General features: G+C 35.6%; 2 protein-coding genes across 2 annotated transcripts; both read left to right on the top strand.

Moving 5' to 3' along the window:
• The first annotated feature begins 7,475 nt into the window (after positions 1-7,475).
• LOC128550003 (uncharacterized protein K02A2.6-like) lies at positions 7,476-8,900 on the top strand. Its single transcript, XM_053527826.1, has one exon. It carries the CDS (start codon positions 7,476-7,478, stop codon positions 8,898-8,900), a length of 1,425 nt encoding a protein of 474 aa, XP_053383801.1.
• A 741-nt stretch (positions 8,901-9,641) lies between these two features.
• On the top strand, positions 9,642-10,817 carry LOC128550002 (uncharacterized protein K02A2.6-like). The gene has a single exon (XM_053527825.1). The coding sequence runs from the start codon at positions 9,642-9,644 to the stop codon at positions 10,815-10,817; it is 1,176 nt and encodes a 391-aa protein (XP_053383800.1).
• The last annotated feature ends 997 nt before the right edge of the window (positions 10,818-11,814 follow it).

Raw genomic sequence — 11,814 nt, 5'->3', positions numbered from 1 at the left:
AGGGAATATCTTAATTGAGACACAAATATACATTTGTACAGTATGATTAATCTTGCGTGCACTGTAAGACAGCGTATGTTCTTATCCATTGTTACAATCAGTAACTTGCGTCGCGTTTCGTAAAATTGGAATGTTCACGGCTTCCTTATCAGATAATCAAATTAAATATAAGCTTGAAATGATAAGATTTTTATGATTCATTGATTCAACAGCTGCATTCGGTGAAATAAAATGTCACGAGTGTACATCCTGAAAAAATCTGCAATGAGTCTATAAAAAGAACACTATCTTTTGTCTTAAGTGCAATAAATCCTTTTACAGGGCGAGGAATGTCAGAAATTTAATTAGCGTTTACACCGGAATAACAATAAAATAACATTCTCGGCATCTAAAGCAAATGAGAAAAGCGCATACTGATCACATTATAAAACATAGGGTTGCAATAAAATGTCGAGAACGGACAATAGACGTCGATTTGGTATCACTTTGTGCAGTGGAGATCCGGAAAGCTTATAAAGCTGGCCCCATAATCTTGTTAATATCTCCATCAACATTGATGAATAGCTTGGATAAGCAATAGTAATAAATACAGAAATGAAGCTGCTGTTTGGATCAATTGACGGTTGTAACGTTCTGAACGGATTTTGTAAGACGTAACAGTAGATATACGAGATTAACCTATTTATTCTACTGAATTAGATAGATATTAGACATAGATAATGGAAATCAATTGTTGAACTTTTGTTTATAATAGGTAAAAAGGAAAATTTCATTCTGGTTGAACAAGAATTATATTTTCGGACCATTGGCATATATTACAGAGTTCTGCTTAAGTCTGTGGAAGAGGTTGTGATAGTCGTTCTACTTTTCATTGCCACTCATGAACAAACTCAATCAGAGTATGCTAAATTTTGCTTGGTTGCTTCCTATGTTTCCAAAGGATTTACTTACAGATTTGTTTTTTTTTTCACGGACTTTTTTATCATTCGATAATTTGGACTGAATTGCAGGGCGGGTAATTGCTTAACCAAGCTTTAAACAATGTCTGAATAATATAAAGATACCTACAGTCATGTCTTGCATACAAAATACTACATAATAATGGGTGTTTGAAAGAACATAACGTACGTTTCGCTCTTTTGCGTAATGGATAAACAAACATCCAAAATATTTTTTGTTATACGATGTAGTCCAAACACATATATTTCTGTCAATCGTGATATATAAATATACCATAATAAATGTTCAAAGGTAATAAAAAATAGAACTTACAAGTAAAAGCTGTAATGGACTATTCTATTTATTTTATTGATATAATAGTATAATAGCCTTTATGACTGTTTTGATATCATATTGAGAGTTTTCCGAGGCATGTTGCGCTGACTGACATATTTTTTTACTTACTGTTATAACAATAATACAATTGAGGAGCTCGATGAAGCATGGAACAAAGCTAAAACATAATGTAAATAAAATTCACACCATATCGGTGGTCAAAAACGCACTCCGTATACTGTCACCCACGACAACGACCAAATAAACAAAACATACAGCCACAAGGTCAACCAAAATTAAACCAGCATAAAAACCACCATATGGTAAACTAAAACAAAAATACACACTCAAAAAGCAACTATTACTGTCATCAACCAGAACACACCCAACATGCAATATTCTTCATCATCAACCAAAATTATCTAAAAAGATGGGGTATAAAGGAAGGAAGTGAAATAGAAGAAATAAGAGTAATAGGTTAGGAATATCAATATGGAATTTAAAGGACTTTTGTTAAAGCTAAGAAAATAGGGCTATAATGGCACAGAACCAGTAATACATAGCTATTATCACAGTTATATTTGTTCTTAAGTATTAAAACTACGTATTAGATCTCTTTGTTTTATGCATATATTTATGTACTTGTAGAATCAATGTCACTAAAAGGAAACAATATACAGTGCTCAATATTGATCACAAAACACACCCAACCACAGGCCTCCACATCAACAATCGCTAACATGCAGTCGCCGACCTCGTTAACCAAAATCACAACCAACATATAATTATCCGCATCGTTAACCAAAAGGGCATTTCTAAACTCAACCTAAGTTACATCACAGATTGAACTTAAAAAATTCTATGACAGAAAACATATCAATGCAATTTAATACAATATATAAGAGGCGGCAAACCGTTACACAGACAAAAACAACATACAACGGTATGCACTTCCTTGGAAATGGTCAGCCACCAGGAAATAAAGGTAACTGCCGATTCTACCAGATTTTGGCATGGTAAACGCATTGTCATTAATTCTACCTGACCGGCAATTCAGTTTTAATAAGCATGCTGCCTCGACCGTCTACAAATGTGGTATCAAATAATATCAAAATATTGTATTTGCAGATTCCATGTCAGACACTGACTTTGCGGATGGCATCAGAGGATACGAGCCACCATTTGTGAAGAGAAGAATGGGATGGGGGTACGTTTATAAGATTTCTTTCTCGATATAAATACATATCAAATACCCATCTTTTGAAATTGTAGTCACTATTTAACTTGCGACAAATGTATGATATTGATTATTACCGATTTCTTTTATTTTGCCTTTTTAAAGTAGGCTGATTGAACTTTGCGTCGCTTATGGTTAAAGAAATATATACAGGTATTTCCTATCCTGATAAAAACACACCATAAATGTCTCTCGTTATCATTTGTTGGATACATTATCACCACCGACCTAGTTTAAACAATGTGGCGAGATTCTAGGTCACCACCGTGCATCGTTTAAGGCACGGGCAGGTACTTGGGTAAGCTGCATAGTTTCCTCACATGAAGAATTCAATACCCCAAGCGAGGTTTCGAGCCCACATTGGAGAGAGGCAAGTTAATTGAAAGCAGCGATTTTAACTACTTAGTCATGGAGGCCGCTAATTTGCTAAATGAGTCTTTTCATTCCACACATCGTTATGTTTGACCTAACTTTATAATATATGTCCATGAAAAATAAAGTTTTATCGTTTGTCACAAAATTAACAACTTTCAAGTTAATGTCACCTCTTAAAATCGTATGTTTCGTATGGTGTCTATTTTTGTAAATATAACTGGTATACAAAGTATATCAATACGTCAAATTGATTTTGTACTTACGAATTTATTGCAAAAATATTTTTGCTGTCCTTTAGTACAATATTTATGAGAGCATTCAGTTATGAAGAAAACAAAGTTTAAGTGTCAAGGTTATAAACCAAATTAAGGTTTAGGATTTCACATTGAATGGTATAAAATATACATAAATAAAAAAACAAACTTTTCAACTTTTATTATTTCTTTAAGTTGTTACTAATTTGGAACAATCAATATACCTCCTTTGTTAATCCCAGTTCCAACTTTTATCCATATTTCACCCATTTGTATGGAAACCTGTCTTACACACTTTGAAATAAACTAATACTGGCATATTTCGCTACCTGTTGAAAAGATACAGCAGTCATGAAAATACCACAAAAGTGTAGCTATGGTACTACAGTTCCTGTTTCACCCGCGATTAAAATAAACTTGTCAATAACGCATGTTTGTCCTCTATGAAATCTATAAAATGTTTTAGTATATCATATGTATTTCTCGTAATACTTTTACAGATATTGCCAGATAAATATCTGTAATTCTCAAACTTTATGAAATTTCGAAGAGAGAATGTACCATGAACCATTTCTATAATGTCTTGGTATATAGATACATTATTTGTTAGGTCTTTTTAGACCATACTGCATTTTTATTTCGGAGCAATGATAATTATTTTCATCGAAACAGATCAAGGTGGTGGCGAAGACTTTTGAAATGAATGTATAGGTGCATGATTAATAAAACGCACATGTATATATTAAGCAATTGCTTATCTCCCTCTCTCTTTCTCCTTAATTCCAGATTATGCGATGGATTTTTCAAATGGCGCTGTGGAAAAGAGCGAGTTGTCATCCGGGGAAAATAAGATACATCACGGACATTTCCAACAGTTTTGAAAAAAATGGTTATAATTGTCGTAGACACTATGTCGTGGCCTTCGGCGAGATTTTCCTGTGTCTTTTGGAAACAAATCTAAATCATTAAATTTCTTTAACGAGCATCTGTTCGTCGTCAATTTGTCCTAAAACATTAATTAACTTTCATAATGAGGACTGTTTGTGTCTGTTTCTTCCTTTTATTGTATAATTTTTCATTTCATTTCAATAAAAGATAATAAAAACGAATTTTTGTTACATTATTAGTAATGTCGGAGGACAGCTTTCATCTATTACTGTAAGAAACCCGTTAGGAATTTAATTGTATATTGATTATATAGACTATCTAAAGAAACACGAGTATCTGGGACGAATTAATATATGTAGAATAATGAGACATGTAAAAGCCAAACCAGAAACTATCAAATCTGTAAAATTTTGAAACGATATTAGAAAACTATTGGTAAATATTTGTAAAAGAAGGGTATATCAAAGGGGACTTAAAATGCTGGAGGGGTGGGGGAGGGGGTGGGGGTGTTGGAGGGTAAAGCCAGTTAGAAACGGAATGATGTAATAACATTTAGCATTATTAAATGACTCCTTATGTTAATCGCCAGTCTATAGTTTGGTTCTGGACATCGGTAGATAGTTTAATGTATTGACCGGCAACTCACGCAATAAGTGCATAGTATATAACGGATGGAGAATTTAGCCATCATTTGTCCATACTGCATCAAAATATAAACCACAGCGTAAGACATTAAAAAACATATTTCGGAAAATTCGTAGATTTCGACAGGAACTCATTTGTTTGCCAATCAAAATAAAAAATGCCGATGTACATTCAAAGGTAGCTGATACCATGATTTGTAAACACAGTGTATCGCAGATTTAGGGATATCAAATTCATCTTCTCACTATTTGGACACCAAAAATGATAACATATTGCCAGATTATGTATAGATAGAACAGCACTTACTAAAGCGAAACTATATATAGTCATCCGCATTGTACTGTGATTTGCTGTATGTGTCATCAAAGCTACCCATTCTTTTTGTTGGTACTGTAATTGAAAACCAGCTGAACGATACAAACACGATATATACCGATAAACAATTTGATCTTCCTATAACTTGTTTCTAATACCTCCAATATATTAATCGACCGTAGCTTCCTCAAATGACATCCCCGTTTGTAAGGCCGGTACTATGGGACAGAGTATATATATATATATATATATATATATATATATATATATATATATATATATATATATATATATATATGTTTTTATAGTGATCATTACGGCATACTAGTATATGCACATGTCAGCATTAACATTAAAAATAAGGCAGTTTTTAAACGCAAGGTATGTATGGAATACTTAACGCGCCGATTTTGAAATGTTTACACAATTATACTTTGAATAATGCAAGCGACCTTGCTAGAATAAGCAAATCCTTGTTTACCAACACCTCTGTTACTGTTCATCCTCATTAAAAGCATTGGTACAATACAGAAATACGAAAAGCCTCGCGCAATGTGACCGACTGAAATAATAATGCTCTTTATTCTTGAACAGAATCTAACACGAAAAAGAATACAAAATTAATCTACACAAAGAATAGTTAAAAATATGATGAAATATGCTAAGGATTTATTTGATAGTGACATAGAACATACCTTAAATAATGCAACCAACACAGATTCACGTTCATTTGAAAATGTTAACTATGTTAGTTCAATAGAACTAAAAAGTAAATAACAGCTTCACAACTCTAATACACCTACAACAACGACCAAAATTATTCTTTTTCAGATATAAAAAGGCAAATACATAGAACAACTTTTTGGTGTCTATTTCAAAATTAAGTGATTCGAACGTATTTGTTTAATCTCAAAAGAGACTCAATTAAATGATTTAATCATTTAGGATTGTAATTTCCAATCCGCACATAACAAAGTAAGTAATAGGACCCAAATAAAACAAAAAAAATAGAAGAAAGGGATAAATTTCACGGAAGCACAGAGCACCCGAAACACAGCCATAGAGACATTCATCGCAAAATAGGCCCGCAACAAAACAAACTGTAACGGAAAAATATAGCAGACGGGTTGCTTCAAAACTTCATAATCATGCCAAATAATAAATTCAACATTTCAACATGCCCTCCCAATCAAGTTTCCAGTTTTAGTATAGAGTAAACAAGAAATATCTTCAAAAGACAGATATTCGGCGTTGGTGGGAATTAAGTGTATTGAAAATGTTGGATTGCAGTTAGATAAAGAAGTATAAAAAAGTTGTACTTATATACTGTACATGCTTTCTTGCAATGCCCATTTAACCATGTGAAGTTTCACAATTACTGTTTTGTATAACACTCCATTGTTGACACAAGAAATGAAAACAAAATATGACGCTTTCAGTACAAAACGGTTCGATTATTGTTGTGTACTTTTGAATAACACTTTTGTTGTGTATGATGATAACGATATGTATGATGATGACGATATGTAAAAGTTAGTCGTTAATAAATGTTAGATACGTTCAAGAACGTTCGATGTTTTATCAGATATTTGGCTATTCCAGCCCATACCTAACAACTGGCGACGAGATAAAAGTAAAAATCGGTGAATTGTCCACCTCGCCAATTATCCAAGTCAATTCTAGCCACATTTGTCCAGGGCAATTCCAGTCACGGACGGAAAGGAAAAGTGTTGTAGTACTCGGATAGGTCGAACATTCGGATACAAGTACTAAAATACAAATGGCTTTCTCAATCGGGAAAATAGAATCTTTTGACATTTCAAATGAATCATGGCAGTGCTATCAAGAGAGACTGGAACAATATTTCCTAGCAAATGAGGTGAAAGATGAGAAAAAAGTACCAGCATTGTTAGCATTAATTGGACCGAATACATATGCAGTTTTTAGAGATTTAGCGTCACCTGACCTGCCATCAACCAAATCCTTTGCTGCATTATGTGAACTATTAAAAAAACACTTCAACCCGCAACCGCTAGTGATCGCTGAAAGGTTTAGGATTTACAAACGAGACCAGAAATCCGATGAATCGATAAAGGACTTTAATGTAAGCTTAAGGAAACTATCCGAACATTGTAATTTTGGAGATAATTTACAAGAGGCGTTAAGAGACAGATTCGTATGTGGACTTAAGAATGAAAACATACAGAAGAAGTTACTTAGTGAAAAAGATTTAACTTATGACAAAAGCGTAGAGATAGCAATCACTATGGAGCTGGCCTACAAAGATGTATGTGAAGTGCAAGGGAAACCAATGTCAATAAATAAGATGTCAGCAAAGAGAAGTGAACAAAAAAAAGACAGTTCAAAAGTCAGTCAAAGGACACCAAACAGTCGTATAAACAGGAAATGAAGACAGCTTGTTTTCGTTGTCAACGTAGAAATCACACGCCAGACCAGTGTAGATGTATTGAAACTACATGTTTCACATGCGGAAAAAAGGACATATCACACCAGCGTGCAAAAGTACTAAGAATAAAGCGAAAGTTCATACGGTAGAATGCGATAGTGAAGAAGAACTATATAGAATGAATTCACAGTCGGAGGCTAGTAGTCGAAGCATCATTTGGATAACTCCAAAAATAGAAGGGATAGAAGTTGATATGGAACTAGACACTGGTGCTGGAGTGTCTGTGGTAAATAAGGAAGATGTCAAGAAATGGTGGCCTCAAGCCACTCTGCATGAGACTGATTTAAAGTTAAAGACATATATTGGTGAAATAATCAAGCCATGTGGTATGTTAGATGTAAATGTTGAACTAGACGACCAACAAGCAGAACTGAAGCTATACGTTGTCGCGAAAGGAAGTAGACCAATTTTCGGGCGCGAATGGCTCCGATACCTGAAACTAAACTGGAGTGAGATTAAGACGCTTCAACAAAGTTACAACTCAGGAAATGTGGAAAAGCTAATGAAATCAAAGTATGGGCAACTTTTTGACGGTGGTTTAGGGCATGTTAAAGATGTTAAGGCTACTTTGAAGTTGAAACAGGACGCTTCACCCCGCTTCATGAAAGCTCGTCCAGTACCACTTGCGTTAAGATCAAAGATTGAGAAGGAGGTAGAATCTCTAGTAGAAACAGGCGTCTTAGTAAAGGTTGACCACAGTGATTGGGCTACACCAATAGTTCCGGTACCCAAGTCTAACGGCGATATTAGAATTTGCGGTGACTTCAAAGTGACTGTAAATCCACAATTAGAAGTTGATCAATACCCTTTACCGAGAGTCGAAGATATATTCGCGTCGTTGGGGAACGGAAAAAAGTTTTCCAAGATTGATCTTAAAAACGCCTACTTGCAACTTGAAGTTGACGCAGAAAGTAAGAAACTCCTTACTATTAACACTCATAAAGGATTGTTCCGTTATAATCGCTTGGTATTCGGAGTCGCACCTGCAGCAGCCATATTTCAACGGTTGATAGAACAGATTGTGGGTGACATACCTGGAGTGCAGGTTATCTTAGATGATATGATCATCACAGGTTCTACAGATGAAGAACATCTAGCCCACCTAGAAGAGGTACTACAGCGCTTAGAAAAATATGGGTTCAAGTTGAATGTCCTGAAGTGCGCTTTCTTTCAGTCGCGAATTGAATTTTGTGGTCATGAAATTGATGGTGATGGGCTTCATAAAACAGACGAGAAAGTGAATGCCATTGTGAATGCACAGGTCACGAACTTAAAGGAACTTCGGTCATTCCTTGGGTTAGTTCAATATTATGCAAAATTCCTGCCCAATTTAGCTACAGTTCTACATCCGTTACACCAACTCTTAAGAAAAGACATGAAATGGGTTTGGTCCAAATCCTGTGAAGAGGCTGTGAAGAGGCTGTACAAGAAGTTAAACAGTTGATAACTTCAGACTGTGTTCTCATGAACTACAATCCAGAACTTCCGGTTCTGCTTGCAAGTGATGCGAGTGCGTTTGGAATAGGCTCGGTGCTTAGTCACAAGTTACCTGATGGGACAGAGAGACCAATTGCTTTCGCGTCTAGGACACTTAACAGTGCCGAAAAAAATTACAGCCAAATAGATAAGGAGGCGCTAGGGCTAGTATGGGGCGTAAAGAAATTTAATACTTACTTGTATGGGCGCAGGTTTACACTGGTTACAGACCACAAACCACTTACCTCCATTTTTAATCCTTGCAAGACATTGAGCAGTACCACAGCGAGTAGGTTACAACGATATGCGGTATTTCTGTCCGGTTACCAGTATGACATCCAGTTCAAGTCAACTCCATGGGAACTGCGATGCTCTCTCACGTCTACCACTCAATTTAGGTGTTCCCACTGGTTCAGACATTACTGATGTGTACTTACATAACGTGCTAGAAGCTATTCCATTAACTGTAACGCAAATAGCAAGTGCTACGCGTAAAGATAAGACTCTTTCGCTAATCTACGACAAGGTACTTCAAGGTTAGAGTGATACCAAACTTGACGATAGTTCACTGGATCCATTCTGGCACATGAGATACGAACTTTCACTATGCCAAGGATGTCTTATGTGGGCTAATCGTGTTATTGTACCTGAAAGCCTTCAACGCCGGGTTTTAGAGGAGCTACATTCCGGTCACTTGGGTTTAGTAAAAATGAAATCAGTTGCACGCAACCATGTTTGGTGGAAGAACATTGACGAAGACCTTGATTCGTTAGTGAAATCTTGTGGCGGCTGTGCGCGTAACAAATCCAGCTCAACAGAAGCTCCAATACACCCATGGGAGTTTCCCAAAAAGCCTTGGAGCAGAGTACACATAGACTTCGCGGGACCATTTCAAGGACATATGTACTTTGTTGCAGTAGATGCTTATTCTAAATGGCCGGTCGTTAAAATAATGCACAAAACTACTGCTACGCATACAGTAGAGGTATTGCGCGCTATCTTTGCGAACTGTGGCATCTGTGACGAGATAGTCTGCGATAATGGACCACAATTCGTGAGTGATGAGTTTCGATCATTTCTTGTGAAAAACTGTGTTAAGGTTAGATATAGTGCACCTTATCATCCAAAAACAAACGGTTTGGCCGAACGCTTTGTGCAAAGTATGAAACAAGCTCTTAGAGCCGCGAAAAATGACCAAGGGACTGTTCAAACCAAGTTATCCAGGTTTCTACTTGCTTATAGGAATGCTGAACACCAGACTACAAGAACAAGTCCTGCAAGTTTATTTTATGGTCGAAATTTGTCTACCAGACTTGATAAAATGAAACCTAGTCTAGAAAAGAGGGTTGAAAGTCAACAATCTGCAATGCGTAGAAGCACAAGGGATCGTAATTTTGACATTGGAGATAATGTGACTGTACGTGATTATAAGAAGGACCAGGATAAATGGATTCCGGGGACGATTAGTAGTAGAACAGGACCAGTTTCTTATCGTGTAGAGATCGCACCTGGAGTTACATGGCGGCGTCACGCTGATCAGATACGTAGTTCGAACTTGGGACTCTCATCAGATCACTCAGTGTCAGATTCATCTGTTGTAAAGGCATCGATATTTGAAAATGACAATAAACCAGTTTCTGAACAGTCATCGTCTAGTCAGTCGTCATCTAGTCTGTCGTCGTGTAGTCAGTCGTCATCTAGTCAGTCGTCGTGTAGTCAGTCGTCATCTAGTCAGTCGTCGTGTACTCAGTCATCGTCTAGTGAAACATCAGTCAGTGATAAGAGAACATCAGTTGTCGAGGTACCCAAGTCTGAGGACATAACCATTTCGGAGAAGCGTTACCCTACAAGAAACCGTAAAAAAGTTGAAAAACTAAATTTGTGAAAAGCTACAAAGTTATGTATATGACTGTTCGATCATAGCATTATGACTGCAGAGATATATACCATCTTATTATGTTTGTAACATGATTATTATTCATAAGTGTATAACAATTGTAGAGTTCTATCTAAGTTGCATAAAAAAAAAAGTTTTAATTTCAGAATACAATGTATTTTGATGGAATCGATGATATACACTTTACATACCAGTTTTATATGTAAATGTTACAGTGGTCTTGGAGACTTGGTTTACTAGTATTCTTTCCGTTTTGGTTAATATTTGTACATTAAGATAAAAGGTACAAGTTTTAATTAAGTACAAGGGAATGTTGTGTATGATGAAAACGATATGTATGATGATGACGATATGTAAAAGTTAGCCGTTAATAAATGTTAGATACGTTCAAGAACGTTCGATGTTTTATCAGATATTTGGCAATTCCAGCCCATACCTAACAACTTTTCGATAGATATACAAGCAAAACCAGGGTGTATTTCGTGATTCAAAATCAAATCAAACACTTGCATTTATTGCTGTTAGTTTAATCAAGCAGCGAAAATAATTCGTAAGTACATTACAGAGTTTACGGAAATAGTCTAGCTCGCCACGACCGTCAGCTACAATACATATATGTTTTGTGCTACTCCGATAAACATCATTAGAGACATTATTCACTATATCTATTTAATACTCTGTTGAAATGTAATGGAACTTTTTGTGACAGACTATATTAATTCAGCCAATTAAAAGTATGCATGTATTCATTTCTGTCCAGTCCCGCTGTTTTTATTGGTTGAAAAATTATAAATCTACATTTTTGGTTCTTTAAGTAATACGCTTTTTTGCTCAGATATGAACCGAACACGGTATTAGATCTACTCTATGTATTCTGAGTTACTAGTATAAATATACACAGATGCAGTAACCTAGATGTAATGATTACGTTTTTTTGGAGCGTTGTCGCAATAATCTTAGGGACACTTCTAATTCTATAACAATG

This window comes from Mercenaria mercenaria, chromosome 17 (assembly GCF_021730395.1).
Source record: "Mercenaria mercenaria strain notata chromosome 17, MADL_Memer_1, whole genome shotgun sequence".
NCBI classification, from domain to species: domain Eukaryota; kingdom Metazoa; phylum Mollusca; class Bivalvia; order Venerida; family Veneridae; genus Mercenaria; species Mercenaria mercenaria.
Note: the sequence above shows the minus strand (reverse complement) of the source record. Positions and strands in the feature narration are given on the sequence as shown.

Excerpts from the sequence above, each read along its gene's own strand:
- LOC128550003 (XM_053527826.1), top strand. The coding sequence starts at position 7,476 with ATGCGGAAAAAAGGACATATCACACCAGCGTGCAAAAGTACTAAGAAT.
- LOC128550002 (XM_053527825.1), top strand. The coding sequence starts at position 9,642 with ATGAAATCAGTTGCACGCAACCATGTTTGGTGGAAGAACATTGACGAA.